Raw genomic sequence first — 23,194 nt, 5'->3', positions numbered from 1 at the left:
GATATCCACAATACAATAATAATTGACAAGCGCTGCTTGAAGTATACAAAGTCACTAGAGCGATCCAGGTAATAGGACACAAAGTCAATAGTCACAATAGCTTCAGTAGATAGAAGACTCCGGAGATGAACACAACACAGTCCAGACGGATATGCAATACAAAAGCAAAGTCAATGGAAGGTATGCATACCGCGGTTCAGGAGAGCAGGCTGTCAGTGAGACGTGCAGGGATACCTGAACGGCTGAACGCCGGCAGGAGGAGAAACCACTGGAGGATGGAAGTGGTAATCAGGTTGGTGCAGCGCACGGCAGGTAACCAGTATCAACGGAGCAATACTCAGGAAGCAGTAGTAAGTAAAACTGGAAACATGATGAACACGGGAGAGTTGAGGCTGTCTGGTATCCGGCAGTAGTAGCGGAGGCAGGGGAGGGAAGACACGCTGAACACGGGAGAGTAGAGGCGGTCTGGAATCTGGTAGTAGAAGCAGATAGGAATCAGTGGAGAGCTGACACGATGAACACAGGAGAGTTGAGGCGGACAGGAATCCGGCAGCAGTAGCAGATAGGAATCAGCTGAGTGCAGGCACGATGAACACAGGAGAGTTGAGGCGGACTGGAATCCGGCAGCAGTAGCAGATAGGAATCAGCTGAGTGCAGGCACGATGAACACAGGAGAGTTGAGGCGGACTGGAATCCGGCAGCAGTAGCAGATAGGAATCAGCTGAGTGCAGGCACGATGAACACAGGAGAGTTGAGGCGGACTGGAATCCGGCAGCAGTAGCAGATAGGAATCAGCTGAGTGCAGGCACGATGAACACAAGAGAGTTGAGGCGGACTGGAATCCGGCAGCAGTAGCAGATAGGAATCAGCTGAGTGCAGGCACGATGAACACAGGAGAGTTGAGGCGGACTGGAATCCGGCAGCAGTAGCAGATAGGAATCAGCTGAGTGCAGGCACGATGAACACAAGAGAGTTGAGGCGGACTGGAATCCGGCAGCAGTAGCAGATAGGAATCAGCTGAGTGCAGGCACGATGAACACAGGAGAGTTGAAGTGGTCTGGAAACCACAAACGTAGTAGACCGGAATCAGCAGGAGCTGAATACACGAGGAAACACAGGAACACCTTCAGAGGCTCATGGGGAATGAGACTCCAAGATCAGGCAACCAGGTAATGATCACAGGTGGTTTAAATAGGGAGGGTTGCCTGATCATCCAATCAATTAAAAGCAACAGGTACTGAAGGTTTAATAAGGGCTGCACATGCGCAGACCCTCAGGATGGCGGACGGCCACGGTTTCTGAACACAGGAGAAATGGCACTCACAGTCCGGTGAGTGACACCCAACTAATTTTAAAATAAACAAATCCTAGTAATTCTTAACTTTTTTACCCCCCGAATAGAAAACAGCTTCTTGATCTTAATTTCCACTTTAATTGGCAAGACAATCAAATTAAGTACCTTGGGGTCATGCTCACCAAAGAAGTCAAAAATCTCTTCCAGGCTAATCCCATTCCACTCTTCAATCACATCAAGAATGACCAAAACTCCTGGAAAAGCCTCTTTATCTCCTGAGTTAGGCATATAACCTATTTCATGCTCTACCCATTAGAGTCCCTCGCTCCTTTATTTTGTTCCTACAAAATCTGGTTATGCAATTCATTTGGTCTAACAAGTCACTGCGTATTGAAGCCCATATTTTCAAAAGATCCACTGCAGCAGGTGGCTAGGGCATCCCCAGTTTTCACAAGTTTTAATATGCAGTCAGGTTAGCACATTGTGTACAGTGACATTTTCTGCCAAGTAACAGATTTAGGTTGACATAGAGTTGGCAGTGACAGTTGGTTCTGGTATGCTTACTACTCTGGCTCCCTCCAGCTCAGAGACCTCTCCTTGCTCCCGTTCACCTTGTGCTTCATCTGTCCCTGGCCATCTCAACTCATTGTAACAAAATGGCTAATTTGTCTCCTTTCCTTTCCCCAATTATCCCCTTTTAAGGCAACTCTGCTTTTCTCCCAGGGTTCTCATTACTCATGTCCTCCCCATGGCCTAGAGCAGACATTTTGCTTTTAAATAACCTTTCCAGGACAAGGCTCTTCTCTGTTTCAGACATAGGGAATTTTCAAAAGGGTAACACCACCAATATCTGCAGAGTCAAAAAAATTTACATTCTGTTAAGGAACACCTCTCAAAAAGACCACACTCTCTGAGGGAGAACCTCTGTCTTTTGGGCCACTCCTCCAAAGGTGTTCTCTCAATGCTCTATAATGCTCTCCTCCCCATCTCAAATGGTGAGAAAGACTTTTACCAAACTAAATGGGAAGTTGATTTTCCTGATTCCTTAGATCTGGAGGAGTGGGATGATATTCATGAGGGAGTCTTTAAAGCCTACACATTGGTCTACCAGTGTTATTTGGAGCAAAACACACTCCATACCATCTACCCTGATGCCTGTTGGAGGATTTGTGGTCAACCGAGGTCTTTTCTGCACATATTGTGGAGTTGCCCCAAACTCCAACTACTTTGGGAAGAATTAGTTTCCTTAGCCTCAGGCATTATCAGTTTACAGATACCACAGGACCCCAAGCATATCCTGCTCCCTTTACCTATACCAGACCTTCCGAAATATTCCCTTAAACTACTCTGTCACATCATGAGTGCTGTAAATTGTCAAATAGCAGCCTTATGGAAAGAACCAAATCCCCCTATCATCATCTTGGTCTACAAGCAAGTGTGACACACCTATCAAATGGAAGACATACGAGCATTCTGATTCTAACTCCTCTGCATCTTTCCACAAGACATAGGCTTCTTGGACCTCCTTTCACAATCAACCTTTGCTTGCTCTCTAATCCAGCAATTGGTAATAGTATTGTTTCAATCCAGACGGTTATCTCTATTTCCTATTGATTCCCATTTCAGACCTTATCCTACCTTTTGTCCACCGTTCTATTTTTCTCTGATAAAATTTGCATCACCAGTTTATGTTTACATAATTTGTTTTTGTTACAAATTGGATTGTCTGTACAATTATGTCTAGTGATTCCTTTTATACAATTCTAACCCTTTTTATGTATTGTTCCTGATGCTTTTAATAAGTAGTATTTTAAAAAAATATATAGGGGACTCTTTCATCTACGATATTCACTTGAAAGTTTGTAGATTCGAAATAGTTCTACGTTAAGTGAATTCCCAGATCTTCTGTTTATTTAACAGAATACTAGTTAGTTTTTCATTTATTTTTGCCCAATGTGTTTTTAACTATTTAATATCTATGGTAAAACCATATCATGATTGGATAAAGCTAGTAAGAGAAATAAAGCAACCTGTGTTGTTTGAGTGGTAGAAAGAGTTTCCTGATCAATAGGGCCACCATGTTAAAAACCCTAATTTAAGAGTTTAACAGTAAACCCATCTTGCCATATCCTTGGAAACAGAGTGTGCAACAAGCTGGACTAAATTGAGCTAGGTGGGATGGAACTAAATGCCAGAGTACTGCAGTATTGTTCCAAATCCGCCTCCACTCATTAATTGCAATTTAAAATTCTGCAAAAACACAGCCCTCAGCATAAATTATATTTTATGACATTATGCACTTATTTTTGTGCAAATACTTTTTTAGGGGAAGTGCATTGATTTGCAGATCAAAATAGAGTTGTCGAGGGGGTGGCACATGCAAGAAAGAGATTTGCATTTCGTGTGACAATATATTTGAATTAGATTTAAGGGATGTTTCCTGGTTCAATTAAATTCCATTTGCATCTTAAGGGTAAGCACATTTATAGGTGCAATTTTAACAATGTATATAAAGGAAAAGTACAACAGTGCCATATGTAATAAAGGCTGTTTGTTAAAATCATTTTTTACCTATTTTTCCTGTGGGATTTAAAACGCCAGTTCAATTAAAGACAAAACCCGAAGAGTTTTCTTTATATTTTTCCAGCTAACAATAGCAGATCAGTTATATTGAACAATCCACATTGCTTAGATAAACAATCAAAACAAGTAAATAAAAATGAGAAAAAATATTGGTACAGAAAACAACACATCTTATGACCCAGTGTACATAAGCCGAAGACGGCAAAGAGAACAGACAAGAAAAACAGACGGATAGAGAGGGGGAGGGGGGGACAAGACAAAACAAGAGACTATCTGGTTATAGAAAGTGTACCAGTGGGTCTAGCCCAAGCACCCAACTTAACTCAAAAACCATTCCACAGTACTCACAGATCAAAGATTGAACTATGATCCGTAAAGTACTCATACCATATAAACCACTTAAAAAGCGGGGAGGAAGCCCCTGTAAACAGATTAAAACCTATAGTTTCCATTTTGTAGCTATGTTAGATCTTGTTAATAATTTTAGGGGGTGTTGGAATTAGAGGTGATTTCCAGTTCTGGGCTATTGCAGCTCTTGCTGCAATAAGAATATGTCTAGTGACATAATGATTATGCCGCTGGAGATGTTTAGGATACAGATGAAGTAATGTCATATCTGGGGAAGGAGAGATATTATTTTTGTAGACCTGGGAAATTAAATGAAAGATTTCGGTCCACAATGGCTGAAGTTTCGAGCAAGATCAAAAGATGTGCATAAGCGTACCAATTTCACCCCAATTCCTCCAACAATATTTAGATTCTGATGGACAGATTTTATGCAGCTTATCTGGAGTAAGATATAACCTGTGAACAATTTTGGTCAACATTTCTGAGTGGTTAATACACTTTGACATTTTATAAATGTTTAGGAAGATTCTTTCCCATACCTCTTCTGAAATAGTGATATTTAGGTCAGCTTCCCAGACAGCTTGAATTGGTAAAACACGATTGTCAATAGGAGTTAAGAGTGTCCGGTACCATAGGGAAATTCCACCTGTGTGGGATGTGGGGGAGAGAATCACCTTGATACCAGGAGGGAGGGGTCCCATCACCCCCAAATGCGAGGGGCGTGTTTGTAACCAGTGCCTTACTTGAAGATATTTGTAAAAATCGCGGACACGAATATCATACTTAGATTTTAATTGAGAGAAAGGGGGAAGAGACCCTCCCTCCAGGAGGTCCTGCACACGTCTAGCTCCTTGCCTGTGCCAAGAGTTAAGACAGAGGTCTGGTATTAGTTGCGACAGTGCTATAGTAGAGAGGCTAGAGGAAGGGACCTGGTAGTCTGGGAAAAGGGACATCATCTTATCCCAGGTGGTGAGAGAATCTCTTATGCTCCTTAATGTGGGGACTGGATTAGGTCTACTAGGTTTGTCCAGCCATAATAGATCTGCTAATGGGAATGGAGAGAGACTATGCTGCTCAATGTCCACCCATGGTTTTTTCAGTGGGGGGGGGAGGCCTGCCAGTCTGTAAGCTGATCCAAAATAGCCGCCTGTTGATATGCTTCCAGTTTAGGAGCGGCTAAGCCACCTTTTATTTAAGATCTAAACATTCTCTCTCTAGAGAGCTTAGACTTCTTGTTGTTCCAAATAAACTTGAACGCAATAGTATAAATTTTCTTAAGGAGGGACATAGGAGTTATAAAGGGAATAGAGCGGAACAGATACAGTATCTTCGGGAGCAACATCATCTTTACCGCTGCCACTCTACCAATCCAAGATATCTCGTAGTTTGTACATGACTTTGCAAGCTTATCAAACTGCCCCAATAGTGGCTGGTAATTACACTCAATGACTAGTTTAGGATCCATAGGTATGCGTATGCCTAAGTATGTCATGTAAAGGGGACACCACTGGAAATTATAAAGCGATTTCAAAGAATTCAAGGCTTCTTGTGTGAGGACCCGCATCCATTTTTACATATTTTTAAGTTTGGTCAATAATTCTCTCCCCTAGCCCATATTAAATAGTCCAGGATGGGTTTATCACCCTATGTGTAAGAGTTTTTTTGGGCAACAGAAAGGTTTGAATATAAAACATATATTCTTGTTATAGATGTAATGTTAATGATACTTACAACATAAGATCTATACGTTATGAATTCATCCCTCCTCCATAAAGAATTAATAATAGAATAGTCTCCTTCTCTTCTTATACACCTCTTTTAGTAAGAAATTCTATGAATGAGCAGTTGCTCAACATGATTGGACATAGTCTTTTCAACTACACAGACAGGGTTCAAGTCCTGTATGATGGTTATTTTTTTATTCTTTCCTTTTTTCCTTTACGAATTATTCATTTAGATTTGGAGAATATAATTTTTTTTATTACCGTAGAGGGATTAAATCCTCTTGTATGTACTCCTGGAATCAATTGAGAGAGAGACTACTAGTCTTTGTTTAAGCGTTGTTACACTCCTCTTCAGCCGAATTCGTTTTTATCTTTCCTTTTTTTAGATTATGCATCAGGATACATTGTATACTTATAAGGTTCATTTATTGTTATAAATGTATCTGGTTGTTGAATCACTACAAATTTATGCAGTAATGTGCTGGAACGATTCTAAAGACCTCAGATGTTTTTAATCAGTCTGATAGCTACAGCAATCATAATTGAAACAACGGTATAAATAGACAAAAAGGAGAGACAACTAATCATCTTTGAAAAAGTCAGCCTAGAGCAGACGAAACGTGTCAGGGTTTGGATTATTATCATTGCATGCCTAAAATAGCAGACGTTCCTTAATAGACATCAAACTGGATCACATATACAATTGGATAGCAATTTCCTTTTCAAGCGAGTTTACCAGCTCGCCTCCACTCGCACAAACAGAAGCACATCATACTGGGACTATCAGCAACTCCCTCGGTTGTCAGAACTTTACATGGGAAAGATTTTCCCTTACAGCCTGGAAGCCCCTACCTCGCACCATCAAGGATATGATCCTAGGGGGCACATTGTGCATATATGCCATCTCACATCTCATATAGAAGAACTTTATTCGAATGTGCAATCAGCACTAATCACAGTTGCTATTGTTTGGCTGAGACTGTTTTATTTATATTCTTCATTACCATCTGCTGATTGATCCTATATCTGCTATTGTTTTTCCTGGTCCAATCCACAGTTACCCAGGATTTTAGGATCTTATTTACAAAGTGTACTGGCCACACACTTTGTTTTATCTATTTTTGTGTCAATCTCTAGATTGAGGATTCTACTAATAGACGTTTATTATTTGAATTCCATCGTTTTTTCTGCATTATTAGTTATGCATACTACTATAATTATTGATTTCCTTTCATAGAGTCAGTGTGTTTTATTGTAAGTTATTTATCTGAGATATATAATACTCTTTATATGTGTTGTTTATATGAATCATATTTTTTTATTTTACTATTTTTAATATTGGTTACAATAAATATTATTCATATTTTCAGACAAAGCCCGCAATCCTTCTTTTCTTTTTTTTTATACATTGTTTTTGTTTTGTTGCCTCTTGCAATCTTTTTTTCTGTTTGTTTTTTTAATTGTGTGTTTAATCTCTTTTAGACTTGCCTTATATACAGTTTTGTTCTTCTCCTTTCATTGGGTCTGTATTTATTTCTTAAATGTTGTTTTCTTAGCAATTATGAGAACTGCCACTTCCTTGAAGAACCATATTGGGTTTCTCTTCCCTTTTTTATATTCTAAAGCATGTAAAATTACTTATTTTAATTTATGCCAATGTTCCTGCGCTCAAAAAATCTATTCCCACTGTATCAGAGAGTCACATAAATTATTATCTATTTGTCTAAAGTCAGCCTTTGTCTTGGTGTGGTTCTGCTTTACTGGTGCCTACTATAAAACTACAAAACACAATTAAAATTGCCACAAAATAATGGTGTCAAAAGTTTAGGAACAGCATCTAACTGCTTTTCTGAGCAGTGTTTTTTGGTGGTATTTACCTATGCCATTGTGCAAACATGCACATGCAGAGGTGGCTTGTGTGCTTTCTCTGTCCCTACATGAGATGGAGGAGGTATAGCAACAGATGGTGGCTGGATTCAAACCCTTGCTGTGTAAAGTAATGCATAGTAACATATATAACAGATAAGACCAGCAATTATCCAAGAAGCCAAGCCCAATGCGTTTCGTCACTAAAACTTTGTTGCGATGCGTGGGACATGTTGCAAAACTCCAAAAGTTTCTACATATGTTTGAATGGTGCATCTGGAATTTGTTTTTATTTTCTGTTGTGTCTGTGTATGTGCTTATTCATACAAGCAGAACATTGAGACTAGGAGCTGTGCTACACAGGAACAACATAGCTGGATGGGAATACGATTGGACGTTGCTGTTCATTCGGCATAGTATGTGACAACTGTAGCTAAGTTATGAAAGAATCTATGGTAGTAATTAATGAACCCCAAGAAGGAGCAAAGCGTCTTCCACTTTTTCCTGACATTTGTGCAGTCTATTGCATCAGTTTTGTACCCACATTATGTGACAGTGACCGTGAAGAACTTGCACTCTTTTGACTATGAGCCCATATTGTTCAAGCCGCTGCACACCAGCTTCAAGTTTTGAAGGTGTTCTATGTCAGATGAGCCTGTCACACTGTCATCCAGATAGCATTGGGTACCAGGGACCCCTTGTAACACTTGGTCCATGACTCGTTGCCAAAGGGCAGGGGCAGAAGTGATACCAAATACCAAATAATTGTACCTGTAAAGCATCTGTGTGTATTAATGGTAAGGAACACCTTGAAATCCTCCTCTATCTCCATCTGCAGGTACACATCAGCTAGGTCAATCTTTTAAACTTTTGTCATCCTGCCAGATTCGCAAATATATCTTCAATTCTTAGTAACGGAGAGGGATCTGTCTGTAATACTGGATTTATGATGACCTTAAAATCCCTGCACAGACGTAACGTGCCATTTTTCTTTACTGTTGGGATGACTGGAGTCACCCAAGAGCTCAAATCCACCTTGGATAACATTTTCTCACCTTCCAGCCTGTCCAACTCCACCTTCCACCGGAGATACTGGGTGAGCTTTATGGAACCTGGGAACAACTCCACCCATTAGTGCTAGCTTTTAAAAAACAAATGCAGCACGGTCAAGGACTGTCTTAAGAGACAACGGCGGGGTGTGTGTGACGCTCAAGCTTTTAATGACCGACCAGTCTAATTGCATTTTTTGCAGCCATTCTGGAACCCACAATGCTGGGCCGCCTTTCTGTACAATGCTTAAGTTCAGGGTCTCCTGCTGGTCATTATACTGCATGAGTACAGACAACATCCCACATGGAATTACTTCCTATCCAGTATATGTTTTTAACAACAGTGAAGTTTTGTCTAATTTGACATTTTTAAAATGACATTTCTACTCCTGCTGCAACATTACAAAGACTGGTGCTCCTTGTCCATTTTTACAGGTTGACCAATTACCCATAGAGTGAGCAAAATTGCTTGCTGTCATCCCCATTTGCTGCAAACACTTTTAAGCTGCCAAGATCGTGGTCACTGTCTGAGTCACCTTGAAGTATTCCAAAGCGTATGTATTCCATACTCTACAGTGATTCGGTCTCCCACCAGTGGCCTCTGATTTATATGTCTGCCACTGGCAAGCCCTTATATGTTGCATTTCTTACACAGTTCGTGTTTAAACCTTCAGTGCCTAGATTAATGTTTACTTGCCACACAGCAGTAGCATATATACGACGGGGTGCAATTTGCGTGCAAGTGTGTTGTTGTTGTTGTTGCTATTATTCTATGAACTTGAGATGCAGACTTGCCGCCTATCTGGAGTTTCATGACATGTTTAGCTGCAGTTTCTATTGATTGTGCCATTTGTACTGCACGTTTAAAAGTGAGATCTGTCTCTGTTAATAAACGTTTTTGCACACTCTCGCTTGAAATCCCACACAACAGCCGATCTCTCAGGGCATCGTTCAGTCCATCCCCAAACTGACAGTGCTCCAACAGTCTTTTTAATTCTGCCACATATGCAGCAACTGACTCCCCCTCTTCCTGGTTCCATTTATCTGAACCGTTCAGCTATCAAGAGAGGATAAGGGACAGATGCTCTTGCATAATCTAAACAATATCTGTAAAAGACTTTGCAGCAGGTTTCTCAGGGGTTATTAAACTGCGTAAAAAACTTTAGGCTTTTCCCCCTCTAGCGCTTAATAGAACTGGCACTTGTTTCATTGCAGCAACTTTATTTGCCACAAAATACTGTTCAAGTCTTTCTGTATGCAGCAGCCAGTCATCCTTTTCTATGTCAAAGTCACTGACAGCCGCTGTCCCCACATGCACATTAGGTGCCAGGGACGATTGCCTTCTGTGTCTCCTCTGGTGCGTCCCGTTGCTAGACAAAAGGATGCTATTTCCGGTTTTCAGCCCGGTAGCTCGGGTGCATGCGCAGACTATTGCCTGTCTGTTGCCAGGCAACGGAGACACTAGCAGCCTCTTCTGCCACCAATGAGATAGCTTCTATCTCTATTTATATATGGCTCTGGCACCGTTAGGGTGTCAGAGTTAAGTCACACTAGTCTCCAGCACCCTTGCATGTCTCTAAGCAATCTGCCTGACTCCCTGGATTCTGACCCAGTTCTGCCTGACTATACTTTTGGATCTCCCTCCGGACATATTAATCTTCTGGTATTGACCCCTGGCTTCTTGATCCCGCTCTTGCCTGCTCCTTCAGTACCTGAATTGCCTGCATGGTTTGACCTCGGACTACACGACAGCTCTTTTTCACCTACAATTCGCTGGTAGCTATCTGGGAGGGCCGCGACCTGCACGTCTTTGCAGCGAACCCCAAACTCCCTTTCGGGGGTCCCTGGTGAAGGCCAGAGGTGTGTTAGACTCCGCACCTCTGGCGACTTAGGAATTTTATGACAGCAGCAGGCACACCAGTAACGCTCTCACACCACATAAAAGGACTTCTGTCAGCAATACAAATACCCAGGGAAGTAGCCCTTATTAAGTGTGAAGAACAAACATACGATAGGCACCCCATATCAATTGGTAATGACAGAGCGGATGAGGTTGCTAAGAGAACAGCAGGTTCACACATAAAAACAAATTTGGCCAAATTAAAGACTTTCTCAGTGTACAGAAATTAATATAAGTGCAGGGTTTGTGTCTCCTATAATAGAAGGCTGTCCGGAAGTTGAAGGAATGTGGTCAAGATTCCTCTGGACTCTGGAAAGATGAACAAGATAAGCCAGTTGCTTCTAATGCATATCTTCCAAGCTTAGCAGTAGTAGCCCATGGTTTGACTCACCTGGGTAAGGAGTGTATGTGTAAATTGGTAAGAGCATACTGATGTGCACCGGGTTTCTCTTCACAGGCTAGTAAGAAGACAATGTTTTGTCTTCCTTGTTCCAGGTAATACAAGTCGACTTCATCCAGTTACCACCGTGCAGGACTCTCAAGTATGTATTAGTATGTATTGTTGTTTTCGCTAATTGGTAGAGGTTTATCCAGCTGCTTCAAATACTGCTGTTTTTTCTGCTAGGAAAATTGTTCAGGACTTTCTTTGTAGGTTCAGTATCCCCAACATCCTTGAAAGTGAACAGGGTACACATTTGTCTGGGGATGTCTTTCAACTTATGTGTAAGCCCATGGGTATTGATAATAAGTTACACACTCCCTATAGGCCACAAGCCAGTTGGAAAATAGAGAGGATAAATGGTACTATCACGTACAAATTGAGTAAAGTGATGGCTGAAACTGGATTGGCATTGCCAGAAGCATTGCCACTAGTTCTCCACAGCATCACAACCACTCCGAGATCACCTTTTAACCTGTCACCTTTTGAAATACTTTTTGGCAGACAACATACCTTGATGATAGATCCCCAAGACGATTTTAAATGCAGCAATGAAATGACAGTTCAATATCGTATAAAGATGAGCAACCAGCTGAGACAGTAACAAAGAGCCTCAAAAATACTCTCTCCTGAGATGCCAGACACTAAATGTCATGATGTTGATCCTGGCAAATATGTTATGATTCTCAATTTCTTACGCTCAGTTTGTGTTACCAAACAGGTACGAAAGCCCATACCAATTGTTGATGACTAGCACTATATCTCTGAAAGTAGCAGAAAGAGACACTTGGATCCATTCCATTCACTGCAGAAACAAATGTCAACAATCCGGAGATGGTTCAAGATCAGGCCGAGGCTGCCACTACAAACCGTCACTATTCCAGGGGAATAAGCTGTAGCTGCAAATTTAATTACAGAATCCACAGGATTGAAGATAATGATCACATTGGACCCTAGTAAGACTACTCAGGAAACCCTAAATTATAAATATATACAAAATATAGCAAACTTAATTGACAATATTACTGAGATGTATGATGACACATTCAGGTATACAGGTAAAGAGCTGCAGGTTTATAAGAAGGAATTAGTACAGCATAGATTGGTATTAAATTATCTCACAGCAATAACTGATGGATTTTGTGTGACATTAGCCACTCAATTCGGTATTAGGTGTGCACTTATATCACTAACAATACAGACGACCCTAAAGAAATAATTGACAGTAAAATGGATTAGATCCTACAGTGAAAGTGGCAATTTCTTAAGGCCCACAATTCCTCTTAATATGAAATAGAGGAAAAGGTAGTAGGATGGATCTCATGGTTGAATCAGGTAAAATGGTTTTCAGGTTTATGGGGAATGGGTACAAGTACTGGTTGCTGGTATAGGCAAGCTCCTTATCCTTCTAGTTGATGTCTTTATAGTAATTGGCTTATGTATCAGATGTTGTCACGAACACGCTCCCAGCTGCCGTGACTTTGGGGTGTTTGCTGTATGAGGTCACAAACGATTTCCGCCTGCAGTCTCTCTCACCTATCACACAGGTTCTAGACCTACGGAATCGCCCCCAAACACAGCGCTCTCACACCCCCCAGATACTTCAAGGTTCAGCCACCACCTATTGGGTACGGGCAATAGGACCCAAATATACTGTCCCATACTGGCACACAGGCTTCTAGTTTCACAAACTAGCAATACTCACACCAGCACACACAGGGTTAACTCTTCACACCTCCAGACTGTTACACAAATGTAAATACATGCACACACAGCTTGTTAATCAAATGTATTAACAAATCACACACAGGGTAAGCTGGACGAGCAATCTCTTCTACAAAGGCTATAGATTCTTTAGAGTATCAAGGACGCAACTTATTAAATTATAGATTTAATATACAAAAAGTACAGGGCATACAGAAAACAAAAATAATGAATAATAATTAATAAATTTGACATAACAAGCAAAACAGTTTAAAATAAAAAGGACTACATTCAGATTTGCACTTACATGAATTGCATCTGGCCAAGGGGAATTTGGCTAAGAAGATGGACAGCTTATCAATGTAACTTGATTTCCCCAGAAGTCTGACAGGTTCTCCTTTCCACACACAGGTTTTTAAGCAAACTCAAATGGGACGGCATTCACAGGGGCAGTGTGAATGCTAATGTGGGGGCGGAAATGTCCCCTGGGTGTTACCTCAGGTTTGGTCAAACTATAACTAAGTTTTGACCTGTTGGTAATTCTTCACAGATATATCTCAGAGAAATAACACCCCCCTCAATAAACCGGTCATAATCTCCCGCACGTTTAAATACCAAATATGATGAGATTACAACAATATTCAATCTCATCCTGAAATACATGTGATTATGGCTGTTCCCTGTGTAGTTGGTATCTATGTTTTAAAACCCTTGTGTGGTTTTTGCCCCTCAGTACGGAGTGCCATCCAGATTTCCCCAAAATATGAACTATGACAACATTTTCCTTTGAAGGTCATATTTCTATATACCTGCATAGAGACCATGTAGATTTTTATACCAGAGTCTCCAAGATTTGCATCTAGGCGTCTGGCTCTCCAATTTACACCCAGGAGTTAGCTTGTGTTTACACTACCCATTGAAAGGAAGTCAATTAGCTAGGGAAATACAGGATCAAATACAATGGATGTCTGTGATCTGCATATCTTAAGCTGGTCTCTGCACAAAGGGTTTACCTAATTCAATTACCTGCTCCTGGGCTCATTTGGTCACACATTTATCTGAATTGAAGATCAGGTTAATTTAGGTATTCATGCAAAGAGTTATTTTGGGTCCTGACATGCAATATTCTATTTCAGCATATCAGATTTATGCTCTCATCCTGACAGATGTGTTCCTGCTGCGTTGAAGTGTGGTAATCATTTGACTGAGGTGACCACAGAAAATGACATGTGATGGTATTAAGAGGGACAGGTATAACAGAAAATGAAGTGTTATATCACAATCCTGAATTAGAATCTTGAAGGGGTGAGAGTGTTGGATATACTCTCAAAGAGTGGGCTGTTGAAGTTTAATAATTGGACAAAGGTGGTAATTAATCATTTGTGTACACTACAATCAGTTGCGATGCGATTAATACGCAACATAATTATCGTAACAACATGTAAATAAATGTAATGTTTGTCTATCATTTCATATAAAATGGTAAAGAGGCCAAATAATGTTCCCAACTTACAAATTACATGTTTGGTATCATTCTGTTCACAATTACATGAGAATGTTTCCAGTATTCATCATCATCATCATCATAAATTATTTATATAGCGGCAACATATTCCGTAGCATATTATGTATCATTCGCACTTTGTGAACACTGAATCTAAATAATATCACTTTTTCATACACCAAATAGCAAGTTCACAGGGATCATAAAAACAGTTTATACAGTTCTAGAGGATGGAATCTGGAGAAGGACATCTGGCAATCTCAAGGAACAATGACCAGAAGAATCCACCAATGCCATGTTGAGTTCTTGAGAGATCAAGACCCTTGAATGAAGACCTTAATACTGCAACTGTGTATCTTTGTGTTGTAACTGCTTTTTACAACTGTACAATGTATAAATTGTTCACCTCTGGCTTTGGAAAGCAGAGTGTTCTGATCAGGGCCGGACTGGCCATCTGACACCCGCCTATGCGACCAATCACATGGGACGGCACCTGTCACGTGGTACTGTCCCAAGTGATTGGTCGCATAGGCGGCTGTAACTGATTCTCCGTCTGCCGGGCAGTGCGCATACTGCTGCTGCTGGAAGTAAAAAGGTAAGTGTCTGTGTGTGTGTGTAAGTAACAGTGTGTCTGTGTGTGTGTAAGTAATAGTGTGTCTGTGTGTGTGTGTATAAGTAATAGTGTGTCTGTGTGTGTAAGTAATAGTGGGGCAAACAAACTGGGGCAAACAAACAGTGGGGCAAACAAACAATGGGGCAAACAAACAATGGGGCTAACAAACAATGGGACAAACAAACTGGGGCAAACAAACAGTGGGGCAAACAAACTGGGGCAAACAAACAATGGGGCAAACAAACAATGGGGCTAACAAACTGGGGCTAACAAACAATGGGACAAACAAACTGGGGCAAACAAACAATGGGGCAAACAAACTGGGGCAAACAAACAGTGGGGCAAACAAACTGGGGCAAACAAACAGTGGGGCAAACAAACAGTGGGGCAAACAAACAATGGGGCAAACAAACAGTGGGGCAAACAAACAATGGGGCAAACAAACTGGGGCAAACAAACAGTGGGGCAAACAAACAGTGGGGCAACAAACAGTGGGGCAAACTGGGGCTAAACCAAACAGTGGGGCAAACAAACAGTGGGACAAACAAACAGTGGGGCTAACAAACAGTGGGGCAAACAAACAGTGGGGATAACAAACAATGGGGCAAACTGGAGCAAACAAACAGTGGAGAAAACAGTGCGTCTAATAGTGGGGCTAATAGTGTGGCTGTGGGGCCCCATGTTGCTATAGTGTGCGTGTGTGTTTGCCATGTTCATATAGTGTGCATGCGCAGTATTTTATATATAATATGTGAGGGAAGGGAGGATTTTATTATAGTGTTGGGAGGTAGGCTATTTAATTGTGGAGTGTAGATGGGGCTAATTATTTAAGGTGAGGTGAAATAACCTTTAATTTAATGCTGGGGTGGCCTGTCAATTGAATATGGGGCTGATTTTGGGGAGGAGAGCTATTTATTAAATGTGAATATGAATTATTTGTTGGGGATGGTTGTGGAAAATGGCTATATTTATTAAACTTTAATGCTATTTAATTTATTGTTGGGACTGTTTGGAGGGAGGGAAATATGTTTTGAGTAAATGGGTATACTGTTAATTTAATGTTGGGGCTGGTTGGAGGGAAATAGGTCTACTTATTAAATGTGAATATTATTATTATTGTGGGGACTGGAGGGAGGCCTAATTATAAAATGTGAGTGCTATTGTTTTAACCCCATTTTTTTCAAAATAGGGCATCCAATATTCCAGGATCAAGACAAGAAAGAACTGAGCTAAAGAAACCAGCTGCTACAAGTGGTGAAAGTGAGCAAGACAGGTAGGAGAGAGCAGGACAATCTGCCAACTGTCCTGAATCTGGTGGGGCAGTCCTGAATTTGGGTGACTGTCTCACATAGTCAGGATTTGGTTTGACTGCAAGGACAGTTGGGAGGTAAGTCCCGCTTCACTACGTACTGCTTGTGAAGGCAAAGCTGTGTGCTTCTATCAGTAGGGTACACAGTATTGCCTGTGTATTTGTCTAAAATGATAACCATGTTACATAATAGGGCCCTGCTGTCTTAATCCATCTCTGGTTAGGGGAAGGGAACTGATAGCTGCTCTCAGTTCCCGGACAGGACACAGCCTGCAGCAAGCCGAGGAGCTCTAAGTATCACAAGATTTTGTAAACTTGTGAGACAAAGAGCTTCCCTGCTCACTCTGCAGGAAGTTCCCACCCTTATGGATGTCAGCAGCACCAGAAGCAGAGATAAATGTAATGTTTTATTATGTATGTATCAATGCCCCATGTTGGCCACACCCACAACACAATGCAGTCACGCCCTTTTCGGCACTGTACAGCGGCGGCGGTACACGATTTCTTTCATGCTTGAACTGAGGTGGGCCTGTGTATGTTAAATGCCAGGGCTGATTTTTAGTCTCAGTCCGGCCCTGGTTCTGATAGAAGCTTGTGTTAGTGCTAACAAGTGCATGTGTCTACGTACTAAACTTTGTCTTATAATACTACTGTGAATAACACCTATATGCTTCGGAATCACAGCAATTGCATAAGAGAATCTTAATTGATAACGAAAGTTACGGACTTAACAGAGGAATGTATTGGTGTGCATAGATAAAGATACTTTATGGATTGAAACAGTTTCTGTCGGCCTTAAGTAACTTATTGTGGTTCATTCGGATTAACTTTTTGCTCAAAAACTAATAAATAATTTTTTTTTTAATATATAATGTTTATCTCTATATCTATCTCTGTATAGTGCAGGACTGAATATTGGGCTTGTCTGTCTGCTTTACCTTTTGTCTTCACCTTCAGAACTTTCCAATGCAAGAGTCAATCGCACCAAACACCTAAAACAAAAATGTTAGTCTACTTTATTGATCAATTGTGTAGTTAGAAAATGAAAAGGGGAAAATATACGACAAAAATGATCAAAAAAATCAAAACAATATAAATGTGTGTATTTTACTGGTTATTTACTGCAAGTACATGAAATTGAATCTATTTTGCCATCAAAAAATAGATATATGATGTAGTGGATTTTGTTACACAGTAAAATTATTACTACTATAACCCTATATTTTCTATGGATATGCTGCAATAAGCATATTATTTCAGGAAAGTAGTATCTGAGCCTCCCTAACTACATAGAACATCAGTAGTAATGAAAAGGCTCTGGTTATGTGTTATTAATTAACAGAATGTTAATAAGTAAGGTTGCTTCTAGGTCCTGAGGTGAAAATCTAAGCAAATGTGCAATGATTTCATGAAGAAATAGTCTAAAAAGCAATGCCAGCAAAAAAGTCCAATGTAAGGATTTAAAATTCTATTAACATTTAAATGGTTAGAGGTTACCAATATGAAATCCTGTAAATTTAAAATAATCTTTTGAACATTATAGGACTGGTGTAGAGTTGGAAATAAGTGCATTCTTTTGCGTAAAATACATATTTTTTTTTCTGTTTATGTGCACGAAAATGCCTAAGCTGCTATGCACATTAAGCTGTATCTTACACTTACTACACTGAGTGCTTACAGAGGTGGAACCAGGGAAAGTAGGGGACTTTCAATATAGGGAAAGTAGAGTAAAGGAATGTTTATGTACTTCCTACCTATATAAAGGTAGAGACATTCGCAAAGTTGAATATGTGCCTCAGAAGGCATATCTGTTGCTGCTGCATGACCTGGGAAACGAGATTTGTGCTGCTGCTGATGATGATCATTAGCATTGACTTGCAGCTGATTTTATGAAATAAATACATTTCTCTTTCATCCAGTCTGGGGGACACTGCTTACCATGGGGTGTGTAGGGGAGCATGGGAGTTGGCACCTAGCTAGTTAATTTCTAGCACTGCTGACAGACCCCTCCCCTATATAACCCCCCCTCTTCCTCTTCCTCCTCAGTTTTTTTCTAGGTGCCCATGGCGTTAGGCACTGTTATAGTTGCTGCTAAATTTTATTTTATTTTCTTTTTTTAGGAGAATATCTTGGGCAGACCTGGGAGTGTGTTCTATTATAGAGAGCACACTCCCAGAACAGCAGCGCAGGCACTGCTCTGTCAGCTGAGAGCCAGAGGGTGCTTGAATACAGAGTGACTAGCGGTCTCTCCGGACCGCTGTCACTCTTGGGGCCTCACCGATAACCGGCGCTGCCATTAGGAAAGGAGGGCCGGTTATCGGAATGAAAAAGAAATGCCGGCGGCCATTTTTAAATCCACGGAGGAGAGGAAACGGAAAGGGGCCAAGATCCCCCCTCATACATAGGAGGGGGCATCGGGGTGAAAATCCGCTGCAGAGACCTCATTTGAGGTCTCCACTACTCTGACATATATATATATATATATATATATATATATATATATAATTTGTTTTCTTTCTCCTCCCCGCTAAAGGGGCAGAAAAAGCACTTCAGAGAGACAGCATTATCAGAGGGGGGGAGCTAAGATATAGAGCTCCCCTGCTCTCCATGGAAAGTTGGACTAGCCCGGCCTTTTGGCGGCAATAAAAGCCCGGGTAAGGACGCAGAGCAGAGTCAGCAGGCAACAGGCACTGCTGTTGGACTTCTCCCCTGTTTGGCCTGTGGCTAAGTATCTGATTTATTTAAACATATATTATTGTATTGCTGACTGCAAAGTGGGCTAGTGGGAGTTATATTATAGTTCTCCCACTTGCCAAGTTATTTTATTTTGGTTTAACAATTTCCAAGTATAACTTTTATGTCTGATTACTTGTTTCTTTTTTTCTTTTTCATATTATTTTCTCTGCTGTCTCTCGCTCTCTAACAGCTAAATTTAAGTCTGTATGTTTGGTGTGCCTTCCTTTGTAAAATGACAGATAAAGGAAAGGGCCCTAAAGTAAAGTGTTTCACATGTTCAAAATGTAATGCAAAATTACCTAGTGGGCAGAGGGACCCGTTGGCTCTATGTTCTGTCTGCGATGCAGGGGGTCCTCCTACACAATCCCAGCTTGTTACAGCCCCACTGACGGAGGAACCGGCCTGGGTGGCCTCCCTGACACAGTCGGTTTCCTCTTTAGCACAGATGGTGTCACAGTCCAATCAGCTGATGTCTACTGTGGCAGCCGTGGTGGCTAGTAGTGCTAGTACGCCTTTGGGCCTCCCTGCTGCCACAGGTTCTTTTGAAGAGTCTATGCCAGGACCTTCCTCATTGCTTACAGACCAGGCCCCTGTTCCGACAGAACCGGCATGGTCCGCAGCATTTATTAAGGGTTTGGATAAACTAAACCAGTTACCTGAATCCCCAAACATCCCGCCTGCTAAAAGAAAGAGGCCTAGATCCACTAATACCCTTATGGTTCTTTCAGACCTGGAGGGGGTTTCAGAGGAGGAGGGGGAAGTATGTTCTGATCGTGACCAGGGGCAACCTTTGGAGCAGGAAGAAGACCTTAAAAGCCATTTTATTAATGATTTGGTTTTAGCGGTAAGAGAGGCGTTGGACCTCCCAGAACCGGAGGATCCTACTCCTAGAGACAGAAGTCTCTTTAAGAAGGCCAAAAGGAAGGCTATTCGTTTTCCCCCTTCGGTAGAACTCAGAGATATTGCAGAGGGAGCCTGGAAACAGCCTGATAGAAGGTTCTCTGTTCTCAGAAAGTTCCCTTCCCTGTATCCATTACAGGAGAAAGATGTGACCCGCTGGGAGAGTATTCCTAAGGTTGATATTCCAGTAGCCCATTTGGCTAGACACACTTTACTACCAGTCCCAGGTTCAGCAACTCTGCAGGATGTCAATGATCGCAGGGAGGAATCCCAGCTAAAATCTATATTTGTGGCTGCGGGTTCTTCCTTTAGACCCACATTTGCTTCAGCTTGGGTTGCTAGAGCCATGGAAACATGGGCAGACCAACTGGCAGAGGCCTTACAGGACTCGGATTTACTTCCCCTGGCTTTGCATCTGAAAGAGGCATCGGGGTACCTTTATGAGGTGGCTCAGAACTCAGCATCTGTGTCCTCCTCTATTCAGGCTGCATCCATTTCAGCAAGAAGAAATCCTTGGAAGGCGATTCGGAATCAAAGAAGTCTGTTAAATCCATTCCTTTTTCAGCAGCAGGTTTGTTCGGGCCGAAATTGGATACTATGATTCCCAGGCAACAGGGGGCAAAATAACTTCTTTGTCAGTATTCTCAGGTAGGGGCAGGACTTCTCGGGTCAGCTCCTTTCATCAGCCGTTTAGAGGGAACTCCTGGCTTAGAGGACAGTCATTTAGAGGTAGACAACCAAATGCTCGAGGCTTCTCCATCAGGGGTAGATCCTCGTTTGCGGTTAGGCGCCAGGCCTCTAGGACACAGGAAAAGCCGGTGTCCTGACGACCACTCTACTCTGCCAGAGGTGGCGCCGCGGGGGGAGACGTCTGTCTCTGTTCGGGAACAGTGGGCAGCATCATCCCAAGGCACTTGGATTCAGGGTATTATAGCAAGGGGGTACATGATAGACCTGCTGGGTCCGGTACCACATTGTTTTTTTGTAACACCTCTACCCCGAGAGCGATCAGGAAGTCAGGCAATACAAGTTTGTGTCATCTCTCTTCTTTTACAAAGAGTCATCTACAGCCTAAGATTCACAGTGGGGTCCTCCCATTACCAGAGAGGTTGGGAGGCGGTAATCTTGCTCCTCCGGCCCCAGGGACCTTGGTCGGTCCAGGAATCAGCCTTACCAATAAATGTGTTACAGTTGTAAGCAATTCTTTTAGCCCTTTGGGGGGCCTAGTCCCTCCTTTAGGGCCACCCTGTCAGAATTCAGTCCGACAATGCCACGGCTGTGGCATATGTCAACAGGCAGGGAAGAACCAGGAGTGCAGCCGCAATGAAAATTGCAGCTCAGATTTTTTGTTGGACAGAACAGTAAGTTTCGGCAATTTCGGCAGTATTCATTCCAAGAATAAGGGATTAGGAGGCCAACTATCTAAGTCGAAATCACATGATGCCGGGGGAGTGGTCACTCCATCCGGATGTATTTCAATCTCTAGTTCAGAGGTGGGGTCTTCCGGATATAGATCTCATGGCCTCCAGACACAACAGGAAGGTTCACAGGGTTTTAGCAAGGGCAAGAGATCCCTTAGCGGTGGCAGTAGACGAAATGACGATGTCTTGGGAGCTCAGGTTGGGATACCTGGTTCCTCCGACTCCCATGCTTCCTCGCATGCTCAGACGAGTAAGGCAAGGGGGTCTTCCGATAATACTAATAGCTCCCTCATGGCCACGCCGAGTGTGGTACGCAGACATAATCTCTATGGCGATAGGATAAGGATTTCCTCTTCCGCAATGAGACAACCTCCTTCTTCCAGGTCCCTTCCATCACCAGAATTTTCCTCAGCTCAGTTTAACGGCATGGATGTTGAAGCCAGCCTCTGGAGGGCTAGGGGTTTTTCCTCTAGTGTAGTTAACACCATGATGCAAGCTCGAAAACCAGTTTCGGCTCGCATCTATCAGCGGGTTTGGAGGGCCCATATCAGATGGTGTGAAAATAGGTCATATCACACGTCTTCCTTCCGTCTCCCTCGCTTATTGGCTTTTCTTCAGCATGGGCTAGAAGCAGGTCTTCGTTTAGGTTCCCTAAGGGTTCAGGTATCGGCACTGTCAGTCTTTTTTCATCTGAAATTAGCGGATTTGCCAGATATCAAGACTTTTCTTCAGGGAGTCTTACATATTCAACCTCCCTATGTTCCTCCTACAGCACCATGGGATCTTAACCTGGTACTGGACATGCTTAAAGGGCCTCCCTTTGAACCTTTACCTGAGGCAGATTTTAGGTGTTTGACCTGGAAGGTTGTTTTTCTTTTGGTAATTGCATCGGCACGTAGGGTATCGGAATTGGGAGATCTGTCTTTCCGGGTGCCATATCTGGTTTTTCATGAGGACAGAGCAGTTTTGAGAACACTCCCCTCTTTTGTTCCAAAAGTGGTGTCCTCTTTCCATTTGAGCCAGGAAATTGTAGTTCCGGTTTTTTCATCTTCTTCTCACTCTGATAGGCAGTCTATGAAAAAGTTAGATGTGGTCAGGGCTCTCCGTATTTATGTCAAAAGAACATCTCAGATTAGACGAACCGATTCTCTGTTTGTCCTATATGATTCTAACAAAAGAGGCAGGCCAGCCTCTAAACAGTCCATTGCAAGATGGATTACGGCAACTATTAGGCAGGCTTACATAACAGCTAACCTACCTGTGCCGGAGAGACTTACGGCCCATTCCACCAGATCGGTAGGGGCGTCATGGGCAGCAAGAAATGGGGCTTCTGCTGACCAGCTTTGCAGGGCAGCCACCTGGTCTTCTGTCCACACATTTACCAAATTCTATCAATTTAATGTATTCGCATCTGTGGATGCAGATTTCGCTCGTAGTGCTCTACGAGCGGGGTTTTCAGAGTGGTCCCACCCTTAGGGGGCTGCTTTAGAACCTCCCCATGGTAAGCAGTGTCCCCCAGACTGGATGAAAGAGAAAAAAGGATTTATATACTTACGTTAAATCCGTTTCTCTGATTCCGTCTAGGGGACACTGCGATCCCTCCCTTCTGCTTTTCCTCTGTGTGCTCTTGTTTGGTTGACCCTTCTCCTTGGGGCTTTTTAAATTAACTGAGGAGGAAGAGGAAGAGGGGGAGTTATATAGGGGTGGGGTCTGTCAGCAGTGCTAGAAATTAACTAGCTAGGTGCCAACTCCCATGCTCCCCTACACACCCCATGGTAAGCAGTGTCCCCCAGACGGAATCAGA

General features: G+C 42.2%; 1 protein-coding gene across 1 annotated transcript in view; it reads right to left on the bottom strand.

Moving 5' to 3' along the window:
- Positions 1-23,194, bottom strand: part of TEX11 (testis expressed 11) — a 391,710-nt gene that overhangs the window by 152,686 nt on the left and 215,830 nt on the right. The window contains exon 20 of the mRNA XM_075184491.1: positions 17,272-17,325. Coding sequence (XP_075040592.1) covers positions 17,272-17,325 — 54 coding nt within the window. The remainder of the gene's footprint in view (positions 1-17,271; positions 17,326-23,194) is intronic.

Source organism: Mixophyes fleayi, chromosome 9 (genome assembly GCF_038048845.1).
Source record: "Mixophyes fleayi isolate aMixFle1 chromosome 9, aMixFle1.hap1, whole genome shotgun sequence".
In the NCBI taxonomy this organism is placed as follows: domain Eukaryota; kingdom Metazoa; phylum Chordata; class Amphibia; order Anura; family Limnodynastidae; genus Mixophyes; species Mixophyes fleayi.
The sequence above is the reverse complement of the archived record's forward strand: the minus strand, read 5'-3'. Positions and strand labels throughout refer to the sequence as shown.